We start from the raw sequence: 24,528 nt of genomic DNA, 5'->3' as shown, positions 1-24,528 counted from the left end.
TTCACCACCTCAGGATGTGTCTCACAGTCACTGAAGTACTCTTGAACTGTTGTAATGTTAGGTAACCATGGCAATCAATTTGCACACAGCAATGAGACAAATTACCAGATAATCTGTTTTTAGCGGTGTCGGTTGAGGGATAAATGTTGGCCAGGACACGGGGAGAACTTTGGTAGCATTGTTGGTGGCACTGTAAACCCCTCTATATGAAAATTCATGGAATTAAGCCCCAAACTAGGAACTGAGCTCACAATCTAGGCTGACAGTCCAGTGCAGGACTGAGGGAGTGCTGCAATGTTGGCGGTGCTGTCCTTCATAAGAGATGTTAAACTTAGATCCAATCTGCCTATTGCAGTTATTAAGGTAGATATTAACAATCCCGTGGCAGTATCAAAGTAGAGCAGAGGGGCTTTCTGGTGCCCTGGCCAGTATTCTGCTTTAACTAGTAGCACCAAAAAAAACAGACCAACAAATCAATCGTTCATCCCATTGCTGATTGTGGAACCCAGTTGTCCGATCCAGACTGATGGAATGAAAGTCTCTTCTCTAACAACCATCAGAGATCTATGTGAAATGAGTTTGGGCAGTGTCAACCGAGTTCCTAGTAGATATATACCCTACACTAAGCTCCACTTAGCTTGTGAACCCACAGCACTAAACTGCTCTTAATTTGCCACTGAATTATCAATCTTAATCAGAGCTGTGAGGATGGACGAGGATATCAGTGTTGGGTAGTGGAATGCTTTTTCCATTTTTTCCTTCTGGTGCTGGAATTTCATAGGATCTTACTGCACAGAAGGAGGCCATTTGGCCCATCGTGCCTGCGCCGGCTCTTTGAAAGAGCTATCCAATTAGTCCCACTCCTCCACTCTTTCCCCACAGTCCTGCAAATGTTTCCTTTTCAAGTATATATCCAGTTCCCTTTTGAAAGTTACTATTGTATCTGCTTCCACCACCGTTTCAGTTATTGAATTTCAGATCATAACAACTCGATGCTTAAAAAAATTGCTACCTGTCTCCCCTCTGGTTCTTTTGCTAATTATGCCACATTTTTGGGGTGGAATCTATGCGGCTTTACTCTGCGACCGTCCGTGGTTTTCTTGACCTGGGATGGGAATCCTTGATTCTGACAGTGGGTGCTTGGGATGGGAAACTGTTCCATTCTCCAGCAGTGACATCCCTTGCCTTGATGAACATACTCCTTGTACAAAAAAATACAGCAACTTCTTAAACCCCTTCTCTCCAAAAGCAAAATTAAAAAGGCGCTGTTTTATAATGTTGAATATGGTAGAATGTTGAAAAGGTTTCTAATTTTCAGTATATTTTTCAGATGCATTTAAAGAGAAGCTAGATAAGTACACGAGGGAGAAAGAAATAGAAAGATATGTTGATGGACTTAGATGAAGTGGAGTGGGAGGAGGCTCGAGTGGAGCATAAACACCAGTTGGGTCAAATGGCCTGTTTCTGTGCTGTAAATTCTATGTAATGTAATTCTTGTATTAAACTTTAAAAATGTTAATCTTATTTTCTGCAGCCTTGAGGTTAATAAAGCTGAGCTAGAATTATGCAAAATATTATAAACCTGAATCATCGCCCATACAGGATATTTGACTGCAGATTTAAAAAGTGAAATTTCACATGGCATGGTGTCACAGCACGTGGGGAGAGAGCAACGCGAGGCACGGTGGTGATAGTGGGACATAGGTTTGATTATTATTTTCCCCTGTATCCCTGAGCTCAACCACGTCCGCTGAGGGGCGGCAGTGAGCGGAAACACTTCCTCACGTGGTTTGTGGGGGGGTGGTGGGGGTTGGAATGGAAAATGAAAGTTGGGCAATCTGTGGTCGCTCACTTTGGCCATCCTCTGAGAGCAACATTGGTGAAGGAATGGGAACAGTTGGTCGATAGCTCAGGAATTAAAATACAGAACGTTTATCCTTGAGAGACAAAGGCAGATTTTACAAATGAAAAATATTTGAGGTATTGCAGACTTCCACTGGATTTTTTTTAAAAACATCTAATACCTTGGACAATGTGGCTATTTTTGTGGTCTAGAAGTATTTGCAATCAGCGAATAGCACGAATATTTGTAGATTGAAATCATTTCCAGGTTTACAGTAATTTCATGTAAACCCTCCTCTCATGCTGCCGACATAGCTTTCTTGGATAGTCTCATTTTTAAAGGACCGAAGTTGAGATAAATTACTGAGATGGAAATGTAAATGTTCTGTGCTATGGAAGTTGCTGAAACGAGAACAATTATCACAAAAATGTGATCAGTCAGACCTGATACTGCAATGGCACAAGCTCATTTTACGGTGGAATATCTGTCGAGTATTGTTCATATAGAACGAAGCGTTCCTAATACCCGAGAGGTTGTGATGACAACTATTTACGTGCATCGCAGTCACATCCCTATACTATTGGTGAACTGTTATGAGACAGGCCCACAGCCATACAGGATATAATGTCCCATTCAGACCCATTTGTTGTCTGCTCTTTCTTCCTGTACCATTTCATTAGAGCCTGTATGCATGCAAACTGGTATGTTTGTTTTACCATCAGGAAATGCATAATGAAAACCTGGAAATCACAACTTATACTAGCTATAGATTTATTATTGGCAGCAACTTCGGAAATTAAATTATATGGGAACGGTTTGTGATAATATGGGAGTATCATGGGAAAAAGGAACATCCAATACTCACGACAAAGGACAATCCCTAGACTTACTATTTGATTATTTAGTTATTTGACTGTTGTATCATTCATTTTGTTTTTTCCGCATAGAATTAGTATCTTGAGTGGTTTTGATATCTACAAATTTGAATTTTGATTTGTCAACTAGTTTTTATAAATCAATTATGAAAAATAAAAAGCGAAAAAATCTTAGAGGACAATTAAACATTTCGTACAGGGAGGACACGAAGTGAAAGTGTTCGTCAGTTAAACCTCCAAGAATCATGGGGTCTGGAGACTTTAGCACAGTAAAGTCTTGGTATGGACAGGCAACTCATGAGGATTGAGCAGATTTCAGCCTAGTTTTGGATGGCTATTCAACTTTATTTTGCCTCAGAAATATTGCCATGTCAATACAATGTCTTAGAAGTAGTACAACAAATCCTCCCTTAAATCTAGGACAAAAATACAGCTACGACTTGCACTGCCATCAGCACCGACTTTCCCCTCGCTGACTGACCGAGAATTCTCAACCATTTCTCTATAAGTATGGTTCAGATATGATAGGGCACTTGCAGAAAAAGTACAGTGTCCCTTGTCATCCTTCCTAAAGTAGAACCCCCAAACTGGACACAACTTACTGTGCCTCCTAACTTTGTGTCAACTGCAAACTGGGATGTACTACTCTCTATTCCTTCATCCAAGTCATTAATAGTGAAAAGATGAGGCCTCAGTACAGATCCCTGGGTAACACCACTTGTCACACCCTGACAATCAGAGTATGTTCCCTTTATCCCTACTCTATTTCTCCTACTGCCCCCCCCCCCCAACCAATTTCCAACCCATGTCGCAAGGTTGCCTCCAATTCAGTGAGCTTTTGATTTTGCTAATAATCTCTTGTCCGAAACCTTATCAAATGCCTTCTGGAAGTCCATATAGACAGTATCCATAGGCACTGCATTATCCACCACGTTACTGACCTACTTCACAACTCACTGCACAACAGTAGAGACCTTCTATACCAACTGGAGAGCCTAATCAAGTTTGCTTTGGCTCAGTGGTAGCATTCATGCCCCTGAGTTAGAAAGTTGTGGGTTCAAGCCTGAGTCCAAGGATTCGAGCAGATAATCTAGGCTCAGTCCAGTACTGCACCTTCAGAGGTGCCATCTTTCAGATGAGACATTAAACTGAACTAACGTCTGCTCTCTCTTGAGGTAGATGTAAAAGATCCCGTTGCATTATGCAAACAAGAGCAGGGGCGTTTTCCCAGTACCTTGGCCAATATTTACCCCTTAACCAACACCACCATAGCCAGATTATCTGGACATTTTACCCGTTGCTGTTTGTGGAGCAGGCTGTCTACCTGCCGTCTCTAGAGATTCTTTGATTTTATGATTTATGCAAGGAGCATTGAAGTATAATTGTTCATGTCTTGATGAAACAAAGCCATGCAATCTTTCATAAATTGGTGTTGATCTTCCTTCAGCTCCACGCATTTCTGTAAACTAAAATTCATAATTTAGGAATCTGCCACTCTTGCCCTTTTTTGTTTCAGCCTGGAGAATTAATGAACTTGAAGTTTTAGTGATCGCTTAACCATACTTCATGTATAACCACAATTCAGTCTGGAATGTGGGTAGGACAGTGTTAAATCCTCAACAGAAGTTTCTTCCTAGAATAATCAGAATTTCATCTTGTGCAGGAAATTACTATTCCTTCCTTTTTGTTCTACTCCATATATTTCTGCGGTGGAATGTAGATTCCATGATGTGAATGCAAAAAGTGACTTGTATCACGTGTATAGAAAAAGGGTTTTTTTTCCCCCCCAAAGCTAGGCAATTAGTTGTGTCCCTTGGGGCTTGGTCGCATACCTTGGGAACCTCTAATCCAAAACGGAGACTAGCTAAATGGCTACAGGTACATATTCTACATTGTTATCACCTTGTGGAATGGAAACCTTGGGATTGTGTTGAGGTCGTTTCTATGAAGGCTGCAGCCTCCTCTCGGGGAAAATGTGTTTTTTTTTTATTTGTTAAAAAATGAACCCAGAGAACATGTGCAAAACTGTTACTTGGAGTAATCCTCACATCGTCACAAAGTGCTATTGTTTGCATTTGTTAACAAAAGAGGTTTCTTATTCTGTCGGCTTTTAATTTCTGTAGGTCCAGCACAAGTGGCCCACCCTCGCTTCTCCTTAAATAAAATCCTGAGCCAGAAGCTTGGCATATAGAGGTTGCCAAATGAAGAAGGTTGTGACACCACAGCTGCAATTTGTACGGCTGCTAAGACAAGGTGGGCAGTCTGATACCTCGTCTATCCAGCTATTCTTCATGTGTGAGCCTAGGCAATGAGTTCTCAGGAGCCTTTTCGACCAAGGAGCCATCACGTGCATTCTCGACAGGACCCACTGGTTAACAATTAGGAACAGGAACACTGGCTGACATTCCCTCTCTCCCCTCCCCTCGATTCTCCTCGGTAGCCTCAGAATACAGAGTCACTAACAGTAGTGATGTAGTCACTATCACTGGATCACTTCAGCTACTTCAGCACAAACTCAAGACTTTTGTTTCTTGTCTGTATAGCTCCGTGCCAGACCACATGGTATATTTACCTAATCCAGTATTAACTGTGAAGGTATATCAAAGATCCAACAGTTAAAATCCCATTTTTAATTTAATCAACTTTACACAATTCGTCAATATTTAAACTTATTATTATTCTGTGGTGTACCTTTCATACTTCTTGTTGTGCATCCTGTGTTCATGTCCTTGCACCTTTCCTTCAAAGGTGAATATTACGCACAATTTCCTGATAGTTTTATCAGAGCCAATTTGTTCCGCAGGCTCGGGTGGCCTATAGTTCAGAACACTGAGGAAGGTTAGTGATAAAATAGCACAGGAACAAGCTAGAATTTTCCAACCTTTGGAAATGGGAGTTGTTTCAAAGGACTAAAGGATGGTGTTTGAAAAAGGAAAGGGGGTGAGCCACTCAACTATTGACCAGTGAACCTCACATTAGTAGTCGGAAAACTGCTCGAGATCACACTAAGGATTTGAGCAGTGTTAGTGAGCATTTAGAAAAGTATGCGTTAATCAGAAATAGTCACCAGTTTTGTAAAGGGCAGGTCATGCTTAACTAATCATTTTTTTGAGACAATTATGAGAGCCCAGATAAAGGCATTGCAAGTGTTTGATAAAGTGACATGTAGGAGACTTGCTGCAAAGTATAAGACCCATGGTATTAAAGTGGTAGCATGGATTGGGGGATGGCTGAAGAATGGAGACATAGAGTAGGAGTAAACAGATGTTTCTCAGATTGGCAATATGTAGCTACTAGTATGCCCCTGGGATCTGTGTGGGGGGCATCTTGTTCTCCATATGTAAGTAAATGAGTCGGACGTGGGCAGAGTGGAATAAACATTAACATTTGCTGATGACACCAAATAAGGATGAATGGCAAACTGAGGAAGAATACAGGAGACTGCAGGAGGACTTAGAGAGGTTAAGAAAGTGAGCAATTTTGCACTTTAACATGGATGAGTGTGAAATTTTTACACTTTTGGAGGGGAACAGAGAATAGAAATATGCAAATGATAATATTCTCAATGAAGTGGAAATACATCAAAATCCAGATGATCTTTAAAAGTAGAATATTGGGTAGGAAAAAGACATAAGCAAATGGAATTCACATTTTACATATAAGGGCATTTAATACAAAAGCAAGGAGATGATGATGAATCTGTACAAGAGACTGGTAAGATCATAGAAAGGATGTCATGAAAATGGTGCAGTGTAGACTCGCTCGGAGATATCGCCCGCACAAAGTAATTGCCAGTGTTGACTAGGTCATTGGGCGAGGCTAGGTGACCAGAACGGTGGGAAAAATCAACGTTTGAACTTGAGAAACCCCCTGCTTCCCCCTCCTTTCTTCTCCTGCCCGCCACCATGAACCGTGTTGACAACAGAAGAGAGGTCATTCACTTTTCCTCTCGGCCAGTGTTTGGGATGTACAATGGGGAGAGGGGCTGCAAAAAGCAGAGATAATTGCGCATACAAATAAAGGTTTTGAAAGTGAAGAAATTGATCCAGTAACTGTTTGAACAGTTTATTTTTTTCCATTTGCCCAATTTTCCTGCTATACACCAAGTTTTTGAAGTAACTTTTTTTGTGGAGAAACCTATTTTGTGTTTCAGCACCTTTATGAGGGGTAATTGAAAAAAAAATAAATCATGCTACAGGTTGTTTATTGTTACAAGTCAGGGTCATAGTCACAGGAAGCGTTTAATTTTATTGGCCTCTGATGTCAGACGTCTGTAGATTTCTAACAGTGTTTTGTAGCATACCAGTTCATGGTTGTTAAAATAGTAGACAGCAGCGCTGGCAGCCCATTACTGTCTCAGCTATAGGCCCCATGGAAGTATTGAGACAGTGGGAGTCGACTTGTAACAGCTGCAGCGCATTGCTGCTTTTCCAGTTTCAGCTGCGCTCTTTCCCCGTAAGATTGGTAATAATTTATTTACTGCTCTTCAACTACTCTCTGTAAATGTGTCCATACAGTAATGTTTAACTGTTACAAGTCGAAACACCTAAGATTATCGTTTTCTTTTTGCTGGAAGGGAGACTGGGAAAGAAATTTGGTCTATAATAGAATCGTAGAATTATACAGCACAGAAGGAGGCCATTTGGCCCATCGTGCCTGTGCCGGCTCTTTGAAAGATTGATCCAATTAGTCCCACTCCCTTGCCCTTTCCCCATAGCCCTGTAAAATTTTCCCCTTCAAGTATTTATCAAATTCCCTTTTGAAAGTTACTACTGAATCTGCTAGCACCACCCTTTCAGGCAGCGTATTCCAGATCGTAACAACTCGCTGCGTAAAAAAAAAATTCTCTTCATCTTGCCTTGGAAATTTAAATTTCCTCGTTTGTTCAAGTGAAGAACTGAGGTTTCATAAAAGTATGCATGAGCTGATTAGAGAAAGATATGTCCCAATAAGCCAGGGAAGTCTTTATGATCCTTTTTATTGGAATAGATAGATGTTTCATTCACAAGATAGTGTTGAGAAAAAGAAGGTTGCTTTGCCTGCACGTTTGATCACATCTTTCAAGAATATCATCACTACAATCTTCCCATTACAGAATCTGGCCTCAACCAACCCTTCCTGGCAACCTGTTCCAGCTGTTGATCACCCTCTATGCAAAGAATTACTTCCTGACATCTGTGTTAAACTTGTTCTTCACAGCGCTGACCCTTTGCCCTTTTGCCTGGTGAACCTGAAAGGATTGTTCTATGTTTACTTTCTCTATCCTATTAAGTGTCTTATATACCAAACTAGTCCCACTGGCCCGCGCTTTCCCCATTGCTCTGTATCTTCCTCTGCTTCCAATATTTATCCAATTTTGCCGTAAACAATGCAGTGGTCTGCCTCAACCACTCCCTGTGGCAAAGCTCCAACAATTCTCTGTGTAAAAAAAAATTCTCCTAACCTCTCTCCCTCACTCTCTCAGAAACGGTTTAAATTGATCACCCCTCGTTACTGACTCCCCAACCAGAGGAAATAGTCTTTCCCCGCTTAATCCACTAAAACCCTTCATAATTTTAAAAACCTCTCTTAAATCTCCTCTTGGCCCTCTCTACTCCAGTGAAAATAGTTATAGTATCTCAAGACTCTGCTCCTATCTATAGTTTCCTATCCTTGGCATCATCCTGGTCAATCTACTCTGAATATTGTCTATGGCTTCAATGTACCCTTGCAGTCTGTGTTTCTATTTATAAAACCCAAAACTTTGTTAGTGTTCCTTATGGCCTTCTGTACCTGCACTCCCACTTTCAGGAACTCATAGGTTTTACTGTCCATCCACATCCTTCATTGTCTTTCCAATCTCTGTATAATCCCATTCCTTGTTTTTCCTCCCAAAATGTATTATCCATGCCAAATTGCATCTTACACCTGTCTGCCCATTCTTCTAACTTGTCTGCTTCTTCCTGAGGTCTTTTACAGTCCTCCTCACTGTTTGCCAAACCTTCTACCTTTATGTCAAATTTAGAGATTGTGCTCTACGTATGATCTAGGAACATTAGGAACAGGAGTAGGCCATTCTGCTGTTCAGGCCTACTGCGCCATTCAATCAATTCATGGCTGATCTGCACCTCAGCTGCATTTTCCTGCCTTTGCTCCATATCCCTCGATACCCTTATACCTGCATATGCTAAGAACAAAAGTGGACTTAGCAATGACCCCAAATGTACATTTTCTCCAATCCAAGCAACACTTATTTTCTTTTACTCTAACTCTTTCGTGTGCATAATCAACTTTCTATCCATGCTGCTGTTTAATCTTATACCAGACACCAGAAATTTATTAACAATCCTTTTGTGAGACACTTTATTGACTGCCATCTGAAAATCCATATAAACAACATCTACTGCATTCCCTTTATCTATTCAATTGGCTACTTCTTCGAAATGTATATTAAATCTGTCAAACACGTCTTGCCTTTATCAGATTAATGTTGGCTGTTCTTGATTAACCCATGCACTCATAATGCCCACTGATGTTAGACTACCTGATCTATAGTTACCCAGCTTATCCTTCTGTCCCTTCTTGAATGAGGGTGTTAAATTGGTTACCCTCCAGTCCCTTCAAATAATTTGCATATTAAGAAGGATTGAAAAATTGTGACCAGAGCCTCTGCTATCTCCTCCCTGACTTTTTACATCAATCTCTTGTGTGTGCCATCAGGGCTTAGTGACTTGTTCACCTTGAGTTCTGCTAATTGTTTCAGAACCAATTCAGTTTCCACAGTTAGCTCCATCAATTGTTCAATATCCTTTAGTATACCTACCCTCACCCTCCACCATTAGACTCCCTCCTTCATCCCTGAGTAGTCCTACCCACTCTGGACCTATTCTTTTACTTTTTATATGCTTATAAAAGCTCGTACTAGTTCTTTTTATATTATCTGTTAGCTTTTCTCACAGTCCCTTTTGACCCTTCTAATCTCCCTTTTCACCTCCCTGCTTCACCTCCTATATTAGGCCCCTTCCTTTCTCTGTCACCTCCTCCCGCCCTACAACCCTCCGAAATCACTGCGCTCCTCCAGTTCTGGCCTTTTGCGCATCCCCGATCTTCATCGCTCCACCATTGGCGGCCGTGCCTTCAACTGCCTAAGCCCTAAGCTCTGGAATTCCCTACCCAAACCTCTCCACCTCTCTACCTATCTCTCCTCCTTAAGACACTCCTTAAAACATACCTCTCCACCTGTCCTAATAGCTCCTCCTTCTGTGGCTCGGTGTTGACGCCCCTGTAAAGTGCCTTGGGACGTTTAACTACATTAAAGGTGCTATATAAATGCAAGTTGTTGATTATCTGTAGTATTGTTTGTTTATCCATAAACTCTTTATTTAATGCGCCCCCATTTCACTTTATAGGAATATATTTATTTTGTACTTTACCTATCTTATATTTGAAGTTTTCCCACTGCTGACCTGTCGACCGGCTAGCTAACTTTTCTGCCCAGTTAATTTGGGCCGGCTCTCTTCTTACCTAGCTAACTTTGCTTTTTTCAAGTCCAGCACTCTTAACTGTGATTACTTTCTTTGCGTAGAATTGGACTGGTGACATGTATGAATAACCAGAAGCTGCTTCAGGTGTTGATTATTTTAGAGCACACATTGCCAAGATTGTGGCATAAGCAATCAAGTTTCTCATTGCCAGATACATGAAACAATCCAGTCGTAATTTGCACTTAATTGCTCTTCAAATGTCTGAAGGTGAAGATCACATGAGGCTATTAAAAATCTTTTTTGTTATGGCCACATTTTTAAATGAAAGACTAGCAGATCTCCCCTGGTGTTGCTCGTGAGTAGCCTGGGTCACAGTTGCGATGGTTAGCAGCTAAGATGGAGCTATGTTTAACCCGGTCCATACCTTTTTACGGTCACTGCGCAGCTGATCCATGAGGGTTTAATTAGGCACATCCTGAGGCTGATTATTAGAGAAAGTTTCTGTAGGCAGCTGCTTTTTAGTCTCTGGCTACTGTCCTTGCGGAGAGGGCAAGTTATCAGTGTCAAAGCAGGAAATGACTGTCTATCTTTCTCTTTTAAAAAAAAAATACTTTTGACACTTCAAATGTGCTAGATGTAAGTCTTTTTTTGTAATCTATATTGCATAATAAACTGAAATAAGTAAAAGAAATTACTCTACTTAAAAATGTTTTCTAAAACTATTGAAACTGCCTGATCATGTAGTGTAGAGAGATGATTTTACAGAAAGATTGTTCTGAAATGTACACACCATTGTAGTAGCACTGAAGAAAAAAATTAAGTGATCTTCAGCATGGAATTTGATTGATGGGAGGGGATGCTTTCAATAGTTTTTCCGTATTTCCTAGTGGGTTAGGTTTTTTCGTGACTGCCCCAGACTATAAAAGATTTTGTAGTTAATGTCTGGTTTTGTAGCTTAATGCCATACATTACTCTGGTTTTATTGTCCTGTGATTCTAGGGAGACTTGCAGGCAGTTATTGTGAAAAGTGGCTTCTGCATTGATTGGAAAACAAGCTGACGATAAAGAAAAATAATGAATACGTTTTTAAGTATATCTGTTGTGTTGAATAACAGTATAATGCACTGATTCCTAGATAATGAGTATAGGGCCTGCCCAGGTGGAGACACGCGGTCTGTATAGGTGGAAGCACGAGGCCTGTCCGGGTCTGGGCACAGGGTCTGTCCGGGTCTGGGCACGGGGTCTGTCCGGGTCTGGGCACGGGGTCTGTCCGGGTCTGGGCACGGGGTCTGTCCGGGCGAGGGCACAATGCCTGTCCAGGTGACAAAGGCTTGGGAGAAGTCAGCATTGACATTCTAACCTGCCTGAATAATACCACAGTGGGGCTGCAAAGGTTCCTGTTGATTGTCATTCATTCTATAGCCCACTCCTTGCTGCTTCAGTTCTCTGGCCCATTCTTTCAGCTCAGTGGCCCACTCCCTCCCAACCCCCACAGCCTTCCCACATGGCCGTGCCAGCTTTGCAGAGGCAAACAAATGAGAGTTAAGAACACAACGGTGAGAATAAGGGAAAGCAAATCAAGATGCGAGGAGAAAGAATCAGAAGTAAAGCAGCAGGGAGAGTGAGAACGAGAACACGTGAACAAAGAGAGTGTGAGAAAGTGAAGGTGGCGACTGAGATAGAGAGAACAAAATAATGGAGGAGAGCCAAAAATAAGTCAAGAAGGATAGAAGTGAAGTTGGAATGAAATAGAGAGAGAAACCGAAGTGAAGGAAAAGAGGAATGGGAAAGAAGAGGAGAGATGGAAACAAGTGAAGGAGGAGTAGGTACAGAAGTGGAGAAAGGAGCAGGAAGGTATAGAGTTGATCAAGACTTGGAATGTACTTTCAGGTAAGCCAGTAGAGGCAAAAACCTTGGAGTCATTTAAGAGACTGTTGGATTCTATGAAAGGAGAACTGTAGGTTTTTCTAGATGGATAAGAGACCCGCCTCCCTGATCCTATCGAGAATTAAGGGTTTTTAGACTAAGTATTCATCTCGTCGCCCTCCTCTGAACTTTTTCTAGGGCATCAACATCTCTCACCATGTGAGTGGTCCAGACTGGACACAGTAAACCAACCACCAGTGTGGTATTTGATTCTCCACATCTGTCAGTCTTATGGCATCTCTGCAGGAGATTAAAGTTGGATTGTATACTGCACACTTTGGAAACTCAGACTGGTGTGAGACAGCCTCCTGGAGGTACACTGCAGGGCGAGGAGTGTGCGTGGTAATCTCCTGGGTTTATGCTGCCATTTTTGTATTGATGTGCACACAAAACCACTTTGGATCAATGTAAAAATATCAGTATAGATGTAAATTGGTATCAGTCTTGCAAAATTGTGCGTTCTGTTTTGTGCGGAGGACCCACATCCACGAACAACTTAAGTTATGACTGCCCAAACTTTTCACGTAAAACCCTTAAACCCTTGGAGAGATAAAGAAGATTGCCCTATTGCTGTGGGACAGATTTAGGCCCAGGTGTGAAAGGATATTTTTTCTAACTTACTGCTTACATTGGTTATTTTTAACCCCTTGTGCATTTTATGTAATTGAACTGTTCTTATTTACAGTTGTAGTTGAGTGCCTTATTTCGTGTCATTATTTCTGAGCTGTAAAATACATTTTGCTGGCCACTTTCGCAGTAATTTAGTTTTTAATCAAAATCTGAGGGAAAGGAGGAAGAGCCATGCAGCCCAGCTAGTGAGAATTACCTGGACCATTTTCATCTCTTCCTGCCACTGGTTCTGTGTGTTTGAAGTATTGCATTAATTTTTCTGCACTTTGCGGAAAATAATGAAATGGCAAAATTTTAATGTTTTTATCCCTGACTGTTTTCTCCCCCATCGCTCCTGGAGGCATTGAACTCTTTCTGCAATGCAGGTCCTTGGGCAATGGCTATCTTTTGGTACTTTGCCCAGTGGCATTAGTCACACGTGGGCCTTGACAGTGGTGAGGACAAACTATTCAAACATGGCCATGCCCAGCCCTGTCCTCACTTGATGTCCACACACCTACACAGTTCTAGAAGAGTTGCTGGATAGTGATCAGGGGTGGGAACCTGACCGATTTTTCCCCGTCCTGACACGGGCACTGAGACTGACTGTAGTGCACACCACCCTAGCTGAGATTAGCTGATGAAGCACAGACTGCGGAACTTGCTGAACTGTTGCAGAATTATTGCTTTTCTTTACCGTTCCTATTTAGGCTCTTGCAGATCACTTTGAAGACAAGACCACATCTGTAGTGGAACGTCTAAAGATCTTCTACTGTTGCCAAGTGCCTCCACATTCTGCTGTTCAGGTACGGATATGGGTACCCAATGTTCTCTCCATCTCCAAGGAGCATAACGTAGCCAGTTTAACATCTTGTCCAAAAGTGTCAGCCTAGATTATGTGCTCAAGTCTCAGGAGTGTGGCTTGAACCCACAACCTTCTGACTCTGAGGCGAGAGTGGACACGTGAAAACATGTTTATTACAGGTGTAAGTTTGATTTTTGTTATTTACAGTGCTGAAGAGTTTTTGACATTCTTCCAGTCTCAAGGTGTCTGGATCTCTCAGATTTCATTGTATTTGACAAGAAATTTAGCATTTGGAGGCCTAAATTCTCTTAGTATTTGAGAAGTGCTCTCTGCGGCACTCATATTTTAAAACTCCTTTACATTGCAAATGAAGAGTGAGACAGATGATTACGTTACTGGAGATTTGTTTTAATTATCTTCCATTTCCCCTTTAGCGGCAGCTTGCCACACTACTGTTTGACCTGGGATGTACCAGTTCAGCTCAGCAAATCTTTGAGCAGCTGGAGATGTGGGAAGATGTTGTGATTTGCTACGAAAGAATTGGGCAGCATGGAAAGGTGAGAGGACACTCCGCTTGGAAATAACAATTCAGCTGAATTTAGTACTTGAGTTGTTTGAGTGGCTTTTGGTGTGCTACAAGACCATGTTATTTAACGAGTGTGTTTGGACCTATCCGTTATTCTTTCAATCTGCTTGTGCCCAGTAATAAAAAACTTAATGTATTGAATTGAATATAAAACCTGCCAACAACATTGACTATATTTTAACCAGCTTGCTAGTGTTTTCTATATGTGAAATAGTGTAAATTTCTTCTAATATACTGAAAAGGTGCAGCTTAAAACTTTGGTTCTTTCATTCTAACAGTTACATCTACTGAGCCAGACAGATACGTCACATTGTAGTGCTTAAAATTTGCTTGCAAACAAAATCCACTCTTTTCATTTCCCTGCAGGAAGGTTTGAAAAGTCTGATGGCATTTTGTAAAACCCATATTTGGCTTCTAGAACCTTTATGCATCACATTGTCTATTTAGATCCAAAAGAAGGATTTTTCCTTTAATATAACATAATAATACTTGGTTTTATATGGCGCCTTGCAACACCGAAATGTGTCGAAGCACTTTACTCAATCAATTAAATGCAGCTACAGTTGTTATGTTGGCAAATGCAGCAGACAAAAGAGATAGTGAGTAAGATGAAATGGAAAAAAGGGGCGTATGACAGATGTCAGGTTGATAGCACAAGTGAGAACCAGGCAGAATATAGAAAGTTTAGAGGGGAAGTGAAAAAGAAAATAAGAGGGGCAAAGAGAAAGTATGAGAATAGACTGGTGGCCAACATCAAAGGGAATCCAAAAGTCTTCTACAGGTATGTAAACGGGTGGTAAGAGGAGGGGTGGGGTCGATTAGGGACAGTAAAGGAGATCTACTCATGGAGGCAGAGGGGATCGCTGGGGTACTAAACGAGTACTTTGCATCTGCCTTTACCAAGGAGGAAGATGCTGCCAGAATCTCAGTAAAGGAAGATATAGTTGAGATACTAGATGGACTAAAAGTTGATAAAGAAGAGGTACTTGAAAGGCTAGCTGTACTTAAAGTAGATAAGTCACCCGGTCCGGATGGGATGTATCCTAGGTTGTTGAGGGAAGTAAGGGTGGAAATTGCGGAGGTACTGGCCATAATTTTCCAAACATCTGTAGATACAGGGGTGGTGCCAGAGGACTGGAGAATTGTAAATGTTATACTCTTGTTCAAAAAAGGGTGTAAGGAATAATCCAGCAACCAAAGGCCAGTCAGTTTAACCTCAGTGGTGGGGAAAGTTTTAGAAACGATAATCCGGAACAGAATTAACAGTCACTAGGACAAGTGTGGATTAATTAGGGAAAGCCAGCACGGATTTGTTAAAGGCAAATCGTGTTTAATTAAACTGATAGAGTTTTTTGATGAGGTAACAGAGAGGGTAGATGAGGGCAATGCGGTTGATGTGGTGTATATGGACTTTCAAAAGGCATTTGATAAAGTGCTGCGCGGTTGGCTTATCATTAAGATTGCAGCCCATGGAATAAAGGGGGCATTAGCAACATGGATACAGAATTGGCTAAATGACAGGAAACAGAGAGTAGTGGTGAACGGTTGTTTTTCAACTGGAGGGAGGTGTACAGGGGTGTTCCTCAGGGGTCAGTGCTGGGACCACTGCTTTTCTTGTTATATATTAATGACTTGGATTTGGGTGTACAGGGCACAATTTCAAAATTTGCAGATGACACAAAACTTGGAAGGGTAGTAAACAACGCGGAGGATAGTGATAGACTTCAAGAGAATATAGACAGACTGGTAGCATGGGCGGACAAGTGGCAGATGAAATTTAACACAGAAAAATGCGAAGTGGTACATTTCGGTAGGAAGAACGAGGAGAGGCACTATAAAATAGAGAGCACAACTCTAAAAGGAGTACAGGAACAGAGAGATCTGGGGGTATATGTGCACAAATCGTTGAAGGTGGCAGGGCCGGTTGAGAAAGCGGTTAAAAAAGCATACGAGATCCTGGGCTTTATAAATAGAGGCATAGAGTACAAAAGTATGGAAGTCATGATGAACCTTTATAAAACAATGGCTCGGCCACAACTGGAGTATTGTGTCCAGTTCTGGGCACCGCACTTTAGAAAAGATATGAAGGCCTTAGAGAGGGTGCAGAAGAGATTTACTAGAATGATACCAGGGATGAGGGACTTTAGTTACGTGGATAGACGGGAGAAGCTGGGGTTGTTCTCCTTGGAACAGAGAAGGTTGCGAGGAGATTTGATCGAGGTATTCAAAATCATGAAGGGTCTAGACAGAGTAGATAGAGAGAAACTGTTCCCATTGGCGGACAGGTCAAGAACTAGAGGACATAGTTTTAAGGTGATTGGCAAAAGAACCAAAGGCGACATGAGGAAAAGCCTTTTTACACAGTGAGTGGTTAGGATTTGGAATGCACTGCCCGAGGGGGTGGTGGGAGCAGATTCAATCATGGCCTTCAGAAGGGAACTGGATAAGTACTTGAAAGGAAAACATTTGCAGGGCTACGGGGAAAGGGACAGGGAATGGGACTAGCTGGATTGCTCTTGCATTGAGCCAGCGTGGACTCGATGGGCCAAATGGCCTCCTTCCGTGCTGTAACCTTTCTATGATTCTATGATAACCTACTCCAGCGGTGAGGTGAATGACTAATTACATAGAATTTACAGCACAAAAACAGGCCGTTCAGCCCAACTGGTCCATGCTGGTATTTATGCTCCACACGAGCCTCCTTCCACACCTCTACATCTAACCCTATCAGCATATCCTTCTATTCCTTTCTCCCTCGTGTAATTATCTAGTTTCCCCTTAAATGCATCTATGCTATTCACCTCAACTGCTCCTTGTGGTAGCTAGTTCCATATTCGCACCACTCTCTGATTAAAGTTTATCCTGAATTCCCTATTGGATTTATTAGTGACTATCTTCTATTCATGGCCTCTAGTTCTGGCCTCCCCCGCAAGTGAAAATATCTTCTCCACGTCTACCCTAAAAACCCTTTCATAATCTTGGAGATCTCTATCAGGTCACCCCTCAGTCTGCTCTTTTCCAGAAGAAAGAGCCCCAACCTGTTCAGTCTTTCCTGATCGGTATAATCTCTCATTTCTGTTATCATCCGACTAAATCTTTTGTGCACTTTCTCCAGTGCCTCTATATCCTTTTTATAATATGGAGACCAGAACTGTGTACAGTACTCCAAGTATAGTCTAACCAAGGTCTATACAAGTTTAACATAACTTCCCTGCTTTTGAATTCTATTCTTCTATAAATTAACCCGAGTGATTTGTTTGCACTTTTTGTTTGTTAACTTGCATCACTACTTTTAGTGATTTGTGAATCTGTACCCCTAGATCCCTTTGCTCCTCTTCCCCATTTAGACTCTTATTTTCCAAGGAGTTTGTGGCCTCCTTATTCCACCTAAAATGTACCATCTAATTAATCTGCCTTTGAGTGGTGTTGGTGAGGGAGCAGGGGTTCAAGAGAAACTGCCTGATATACTTGAAATATCGTCACTGGACCTTCAACCTGTACCTAAATCACTGGAACAGACTAATGGGGCCTCAGCTTAATGTCTCGTCGAAGGATAAATTAACCTAATGCACCAAAATTTACATCAGTTAGTAATACTGGAAAGGTATTACTTCTGCTGAGAGCAAATTCAATAAATAGAGAGCACTTTGTGGATCCTTATATGATTCAGTATTTAAACACTGTGCTGGTCCCTTGCTTATGTGCATCATCCAATTTGATCTACAGCTTCTTTAAATGTCTTACCACACCCAGTGGTTCAGCAAGAAGCTGAACTATCCAGAGCAGGAAAGTTCCAGGTTTGATCCCCAGTCCATGCAGAATTAGCTGAACTGGAGTGGCAGGATTGGCGTTAGAATTGGCCTGAGCACCTCTGGGTTAGGGAGAGGAAATCGGCCAGGGTTCCCATTCCTGATCGTCCTCCAGTGACCTCTGCTGGAAGTGCGTGGGTATATTGATTGAGGACCGGATCAGGCTCGACTGATGCTGCTGACAGTTGAAAACCTGCCGACACTCACCATCGAGGCTCACGTATAAATAACGGTCACTTGTGTGAGGGGAGAAGAACCGACGAGAATAAAAATCTTACCTATTGTTGAAAGTAATTCATGCTAATTCTATATAAAGGATTAGAAATAGGAATTCAAATTTCTGATCTATTTTTCCCTTTGACGTTTTTCCTCATTGTATTTCCTTTTCATTTCTCTCATTTTTTAAAAAAATGTTTCCCTGTCGAAGCTATTTTTTCCCAGGCCATCTCGCTGAAGCTTGGGATGTTGGTTTGGTAGAGGAGGGAGGACGAGAAGAAAGTCACTCATCTTGCAATAGCTGGGCTGCCCATGCTGAGCTAACGAGAAGAACTTACTGAGCAGCCAGACTGCCAAGAGTTACAATTTCTTTTAACCTCACAAGTTGAGACACTGGGCTTCCACAAGACACTGTACTTGGTGCCACAGCTGAGAACTGACATGTTTGTTTGGCATTATAGTACACTAGCTTTTTATTCTTCTAGTTAATCGCCGGATGCGGAAATTAGCTTGTGATATTTACATTGGCACTAACTCTCTCTGACCTAGTGCAAGGGTCTCAGTGATCATATATAACCGTGCCAGTCTATAAGAAGAAGCCAATGCATATCTACAATTGTTGAAACATCCTCAAGAGGAAAGGGGTCTAAACAATATATTACTGTGTTTTATGACAATTCAGTGTGATTTTTGAAACTTCAGTCACAAATTACATTTAATCCTTTTTAAATTGTTATCTTCTGTCTTGCCTCACACACGCGCACGTACACAAAAAAATCTTTTGCTCGATGCTGTTGCTGTCAAAATTCCATCCATTATAGCTGAGAAGGCTTTTTTGGTGCAGAGCGATTATCGCTGTTTGTAAGTGATTGTCCAAAGGTTCAAATTGTCACCACATAGGCAGTTTCATGGAAAGAAAAAGAAAAATGGCTGATGGACCAATGGGTGAAAGAGAGATTTATTTCAGTTGAGCAATGGGAGCAGCCAGCTTGTTGGTAACTCATACTGTGGGTGATTGTGATTCGAGGTAATAATGAGGGCTCCACACCAATCATACCCTCTAAAAGCATAGTGCTTAGCTCTGCTACACAGTCATTACCCAGGCCTTGGAGTGTGTGCAGAGGAAATTTAGCAGAATGATACCAGGAATGAGGGATTTTTATTATGTGAAGAGACTAGAGAAGCTGGGATTGTTCTCCTTAGAGCAGAGAAGGTTAATGGGAGATTTAATTGAGGTATTCAAAATTATGAATGGTTTTGATAGACTAAATAAAGAGAAACTGTTTCCACTGGCAGGAGGGTCAATAACCAGAGGACACAGATTTAAGATAATTTGCAAAAAGAAACAGAGGGGAGATGAGGAGAATTTTTTAACGCGATGAGATGTTATGATCTGGAAAGCACTGCCTGAAAGGGTGGTGGAAACTGATTCAATAGTAACTTTCAAAGGGGAATTGGATATATAGTCGAAAAGGAAAACATTTGCACGTCTGAGGGGAAAGAGCAGAGTAGTGGGACTAATTGGATAGCTCTTTCACAGAGCCGGCACAGGCACGATGGGCTGAATGACCTCCTTCTGTGCTGTATGATTCTATGATCACGTTGTTTCATTCTCTCTGATACAGTGTATAATACAAATATGCCCCACTACCATTCATAACATCTTTAATAAGTTAATTAGGTCGATGAAGACAAATTACCAAACCACAACACTGAAAAAACACTTTGACTGGAGAATGAACTCCGCCTACGTTGCATGTGCCGAACTACTGGAATTGACTAAGGTTTGATCACTCTTCTGGTCATTCGCAGGCGGAAGAAATCCTCCGTGCAGAGTTGGAGAAGAAGGAGACTCCCACCTTGTACTGCCTCTTGGGAGACGTGCTTAATGACCACCAGTGCTATGACAAGGCTTGGGAGCTGTCCAAGTACCGCAGTGCCCGTGCCCAGCGCTCCAAAGGGCTGCTCCACCTCCGGAACCATGAGTTCAAACAATGTGTGGAGTGCTTTGAGCGATCGGTGCTGATCAACTGCTTACAGGTGGGAGACAAGATGATTTACTGTTGTTTACTTTCTCTTGTTGAGCTTAATGTATTTTTTAATGAAATAAAACTTTGGTTCTGACTGGAGAATTCTAGCGTCAGAGAAAAGTCTGTGTTGAAATGAGCATATCTTTGACACGTCAGCTCACACCTGCCAGTAATTTTCGGTCAATACTTCCATTTCCTGTTCGATTTGTGTAGTCTGTGTTTTCATTCAAGCCAATACGTCCAATGCAGTTCAACCTGCTATAAGTCAGATCCATTGTGGCACAGACATCAAAGCTATGTAAATTTTGAGTGTAATACTGAACGCATCGCATAATTGAGCCACTCTCCAAACCAGAAGTCACAGATGACTACTCATTGCCTTGGGTCAGACGGAGGGGTTGGCACAGTACATGCAAAGAACTGAAATGAAAACAGCTAATGCTGTAAAAAGATTCCAGCAAATCATTCAGCACCTGGAAACCTGGAAAGGAAAGACGTGGTGAGGCCCTTCAGTGGACTGAGCACAACAAAGACGGGGAGCAAGAACAATAGTTGGTGGTTGAGGGTAGAGATGTGGGGGGAGAGGTGAATTATTGATTCAGGACAAAAATGGGTGCGATATCAGCAAATGCACCAGGCCAAGGCCAGAGTCGGGAGACCCAAACCATTTTCAGGTCAGGGTCTCATTTAGATTTTAGCAGCAGCTCGCTAATTTGGTGCCATGGAAAATGGGCCAGCTCCTGCATGGAGCCAGCTGGCAGGTAGGGCACTGTTGGTGGTGGTTGCGAGAATAGGCTGGCAGCGGGCTAGAATATTTTTCTGAGCAGTCTCCAGCAATCCCTTTAAGGACCTCTGATTAGATCTCTGCTCGTTTGGGTAAAGTGGGACTAGGATGCACTTCATGCTCCTTGAAAATTGCAATCGGTGTCTTATGTAGCACCCCAATTTGCATATTTAAACATCCTCCTGTCTGTTTTGGGTGGGAGTGCCAGGTGCCCATTTAAAGGCCTGCCTGACAATTGAATCAGGTGGGTAAATGGGTGTAGAAGATGCCACCAGGTTTTCCTATGCCGATCGCCTGTTTTTCTGGCAAGAGACAGGCGGCCGACAGTTGAGAATCTTTTTCCCCCTCCCACCCCCAATGCCAGCTAATTTCCCAAAGAGAGAGCGCTATTGATTTAATAGCATGTGAATAGATTTTATAATTCAGGAACAAGAGGTGTAAAGTGCTGCATACTGTGCAAAGGCTGTTTCAGTCAGACACACTCAAAGGGATTAAAAAGACTCCAAAATGGTAAAGATTATAGATATGAAACTCCTTTCCCTCCTCTTGTTTACCTATTTTAATCCATCAAATTCTACAATCTACAAACTTTAAAAACCTTGCCTTGGCAATACCTAACCACTTTTTTGATTTATTTCATCTTCTACTCCTTTCAACCTTAAAAAAAGTACCTTAAAGGATTAATCAGTTCAGTTGTTCTGTTTATTTAGCAGGGTAAGTGTTAATAAGTAACCTCAGCAGGTCCCAGGTAAATGCACAATTTTGCTTCTTGTTTAGACTCGTAATTCCAATGTGTTTATCTCCCTTAATAGCCCATTAGATGAAAAATAGCTTGATAGAACACCAGTGGTGAACGTTCATTTGACTATAAGCAAGTCCTCTGCAGGCTGGCAACTGTTTGATTGGGACAATAGAAGTTCCAAGTTTCTTTGCTTTACTTCTATTTTTAAAAAGCTGATAGTTGACTCTCAGAATATGAAAGCAACAACAACAGCTTGCATTTATATAGCGCCTTTAACGTAGTAAAACATCCCAAGGCGCTTCGCAGGAGCAATTATCAAACAAAATTTGACAATGAGCAACATAAGGAGCTATTAGGACAGGTGACCAAAAGTTTGGCCAAAGAGGTAGGTTTTAAGGAGCATCTTAAAAGAAGAGAGAGAGGTTTAGGGAGAGAAGACCAGAGCTTAGGGCCGAGGCAGCTGAAGGCATGAGCATGCATCACCTCAACAACAACTTACATTTATATCGCACCTTTAATGTAGAAAAATATTTCAAGATGCTTCATAGAGGCGTAATCAAAAAAAAAACAACCTCAGCAACTTAAAGATGTTTCTCCAAATTCCAAAGAAACTAATAGCCCTTTTAAATTAATTATAAAAGGGGTCCCATGGGTGCACTGCTCAAATGGGGATCCAACCTCCATGTGTCACTCCTGCTCTATTTAGCTTTCTTCTGCTGTCACTCCAAATTGAGGCCAGATACCTGCGATTCCCACAGCTAAGAAGAAGGAATCCACTTCTGTGCTTTTAATTTTACCCAAAGATCCACCAAAACGTGTCCAGTGTCCAGAAGTTGGGTCGTACAGCAGGAGTAGCACGTGTCTGCTAGCAACACCATTTGATCTCAACTCCCTCCCTCCACCCCCTTGTGAAAATAATCACATTCAGAATCATTCACATGTCCTTGTTGTCCACCTTCAAAAAGTAATATGTCCTGTTGTAAAAATAAACTTGTGGATTCAATTTGTTCCATAAATGAGCTGGCATTCTCCCGTCATTGTTTTTGGAGTTCTTTTTGGAAAAGAATGTGCTGGGATCAGTACCCATTCCCCGGAATGCTAAATTGTCATCTTGGTAAAATAAAATTTAGTTAGATTCTCACCAAACTTTGTGAAGGACTTTCTGTCTCATCAGATTCTCTATTCCTTGTGGTATTTGATTAAACGTAACCCTGCCTGTATTGGTATCCTCAAACACAGACTTGTGGCTCCAATAAGTAGGAACCAGAATTAGAAATGACACCTTCTGGATTTATTTAAGAGATCAGCATGGTGAGAACTTTCAGTCCATATTTGCATAACTTCTGGCATCACCTCAAGAACATTGTGTTAAATTTATGCCCTGCCAGGAATGCCCATTAAGTATTTAATGGTTGTGTTTTGAACCCAGAAATTGTACATTGGCATTGGTGCCTAGTATTAGAAAAGTGCCATTTTTAAAAATTAAAGTGACATTTGTCCTACAGTGGAACCTCATTACCAAAATTTTTTCCAGGACAAAACTGTGCCAAAACTGCATAGTGTTGTTTTTGTTATTTGCATTACACTTATCCTCATTGCTGTGCTGAGGGTGTTATAAAATGGAAATTTGGAGACATTCGATTACCCTCCAATTTCCAATATCCATTTGTGGGCTGGGGGGGGTGGGGTCCTGTCTATTATGGTGGATAATGGAAGTCCAATATATTTTGAATCATTACTCAACCTCCTTGATTAGCACTTCATATGTGGGTAGAGTTTGGCAATTATTACTCAGATTCCTAATGAGCAGGTATTTTCTTTGTCTTCAGAAACTGGAAAAAAATTACAGATTGAAGTTAATTTAAACAGGAATGGAAAGGGAAGGAAACACACACACACACACACACACACACACACACACACGCGCACACGTGGTGGAATGACTTGTAAAGTGCTTAAAAGTCAATGGAAATAAAAATCGGGAGAGATGTAAAACGGGCTGGCGACTCGCGACCACCCGTTTTATCCTGTCACATAAAATCAAGATCTACCCCACCGAGCCTAGTAGCATCCTGGCTGCCACCTTTTTATGACACCAACCAATTAAGCATGAACCAGGGATCAAACCTGGGACTTTCCTAATCCTTATGGCTCGGTGTAAGTGGTGAATTTAACCTCTGAGCCATTGGGTTAAAATTAATTGGAATCTCTAATTGCGCTGTAACTTTTAACCTTTTTATTAGCTCCTTTTTCTTAATTTGAAAGCACCTCTGCCCTCAGACCCCCAGTACCATCCCCCCGCCATCACTCACATTTTGCTTTCAGCTTCTAATTTTTTTTCCCCCTCTCTTTCCATTTCTTTGTCCATGTTCTTTGTCTATTCCTCTTCGGGAATATTAAAATTGTAAATCGGTTGAACTTTGTGGAAATTTTTCTTCAGATTTACCTTGTGTATTTTCCATTTTCTGTGCCATACTTTTTCTCTTTTAGCCTAATATGCTTTCGAATGTTCAGCTTTGTCTTGAACCTTATTTTGTAACTGTTCTTCATGCTTGGCAGGGTGCCGAATATATTTTCCTACAGTGCAGAGTAATCCACTAAAAGAAATTGGAGGCCAGCTTTTGGAGAAAAGGCCTTCCCTGCCTTAGCAGTTCCTACATATCTGCTCTATTTTAAATTGATGTTAAAGTTTGAATTGATATACAATTAGTTCTTTTAATTCTTTGTCTGCTGGCAATCTTTACTGTGACTCCCTTGAGTAAGTGTGTTGACTATTCTTGGCCATTCTGAGTGGGATAAAGAGTAAAGTGAGCCTAGACAAAATCACGTGACCTAGCCTG

The 24,528-nt window shown here is 41.5% G+C and overlaps 1 protein-coding gene across 2 annotated transcripts in view; it reads left to right on the top strand.

Annotated features, from left to right (window-relative positions):
* Window positions 1-24,528, top strand: part of ttc27 (tetratricopeptide repeat domain 27) — a 152,427-nt gene that overhangs the window by 71,072 nt on the left and 56,827 nt on the right. For both annotated transcript variants that reach the window (XM_067988686.1, XM_067988685.1), the window contains exons 11-13: window positions 13,427-13,522; window positions 13,956-14,078; window positions 19,945-20,172. In XM_067988686.1, the coding sequence (XP_067844787.1) occupies window positions 13,427-13,522; window positions 13,956-14,078; window positions 19,945-20,172 (447 nt within the window). The remainder of the gene's footprint in view (window positions 1-13,426; window positions 13,523-13,955; window positions 14,079-19,944; window positions 20,173-24,528) is intronic.

The sequence above is a fragment of the Heptranchias perlo genome, chromosome 8 (genome assembly GCF_035084215.1).
Source record: "Heptranchias perlo isolate sHepPer1 chromosome 8, sHepPer1.hap1, whole genome shotgun sequence".
In the NCBI taxonomy this organism is placed as follows: Eukaryota; Metazoa; Chordata; class Chondrichthyes; order Hexanchiformes; family Hexanchidae; genus Heptranchias; species Heptranchias perlo.
This window is presented reverse-complemented; position numbering and strand designations above follow the sequence as displayed.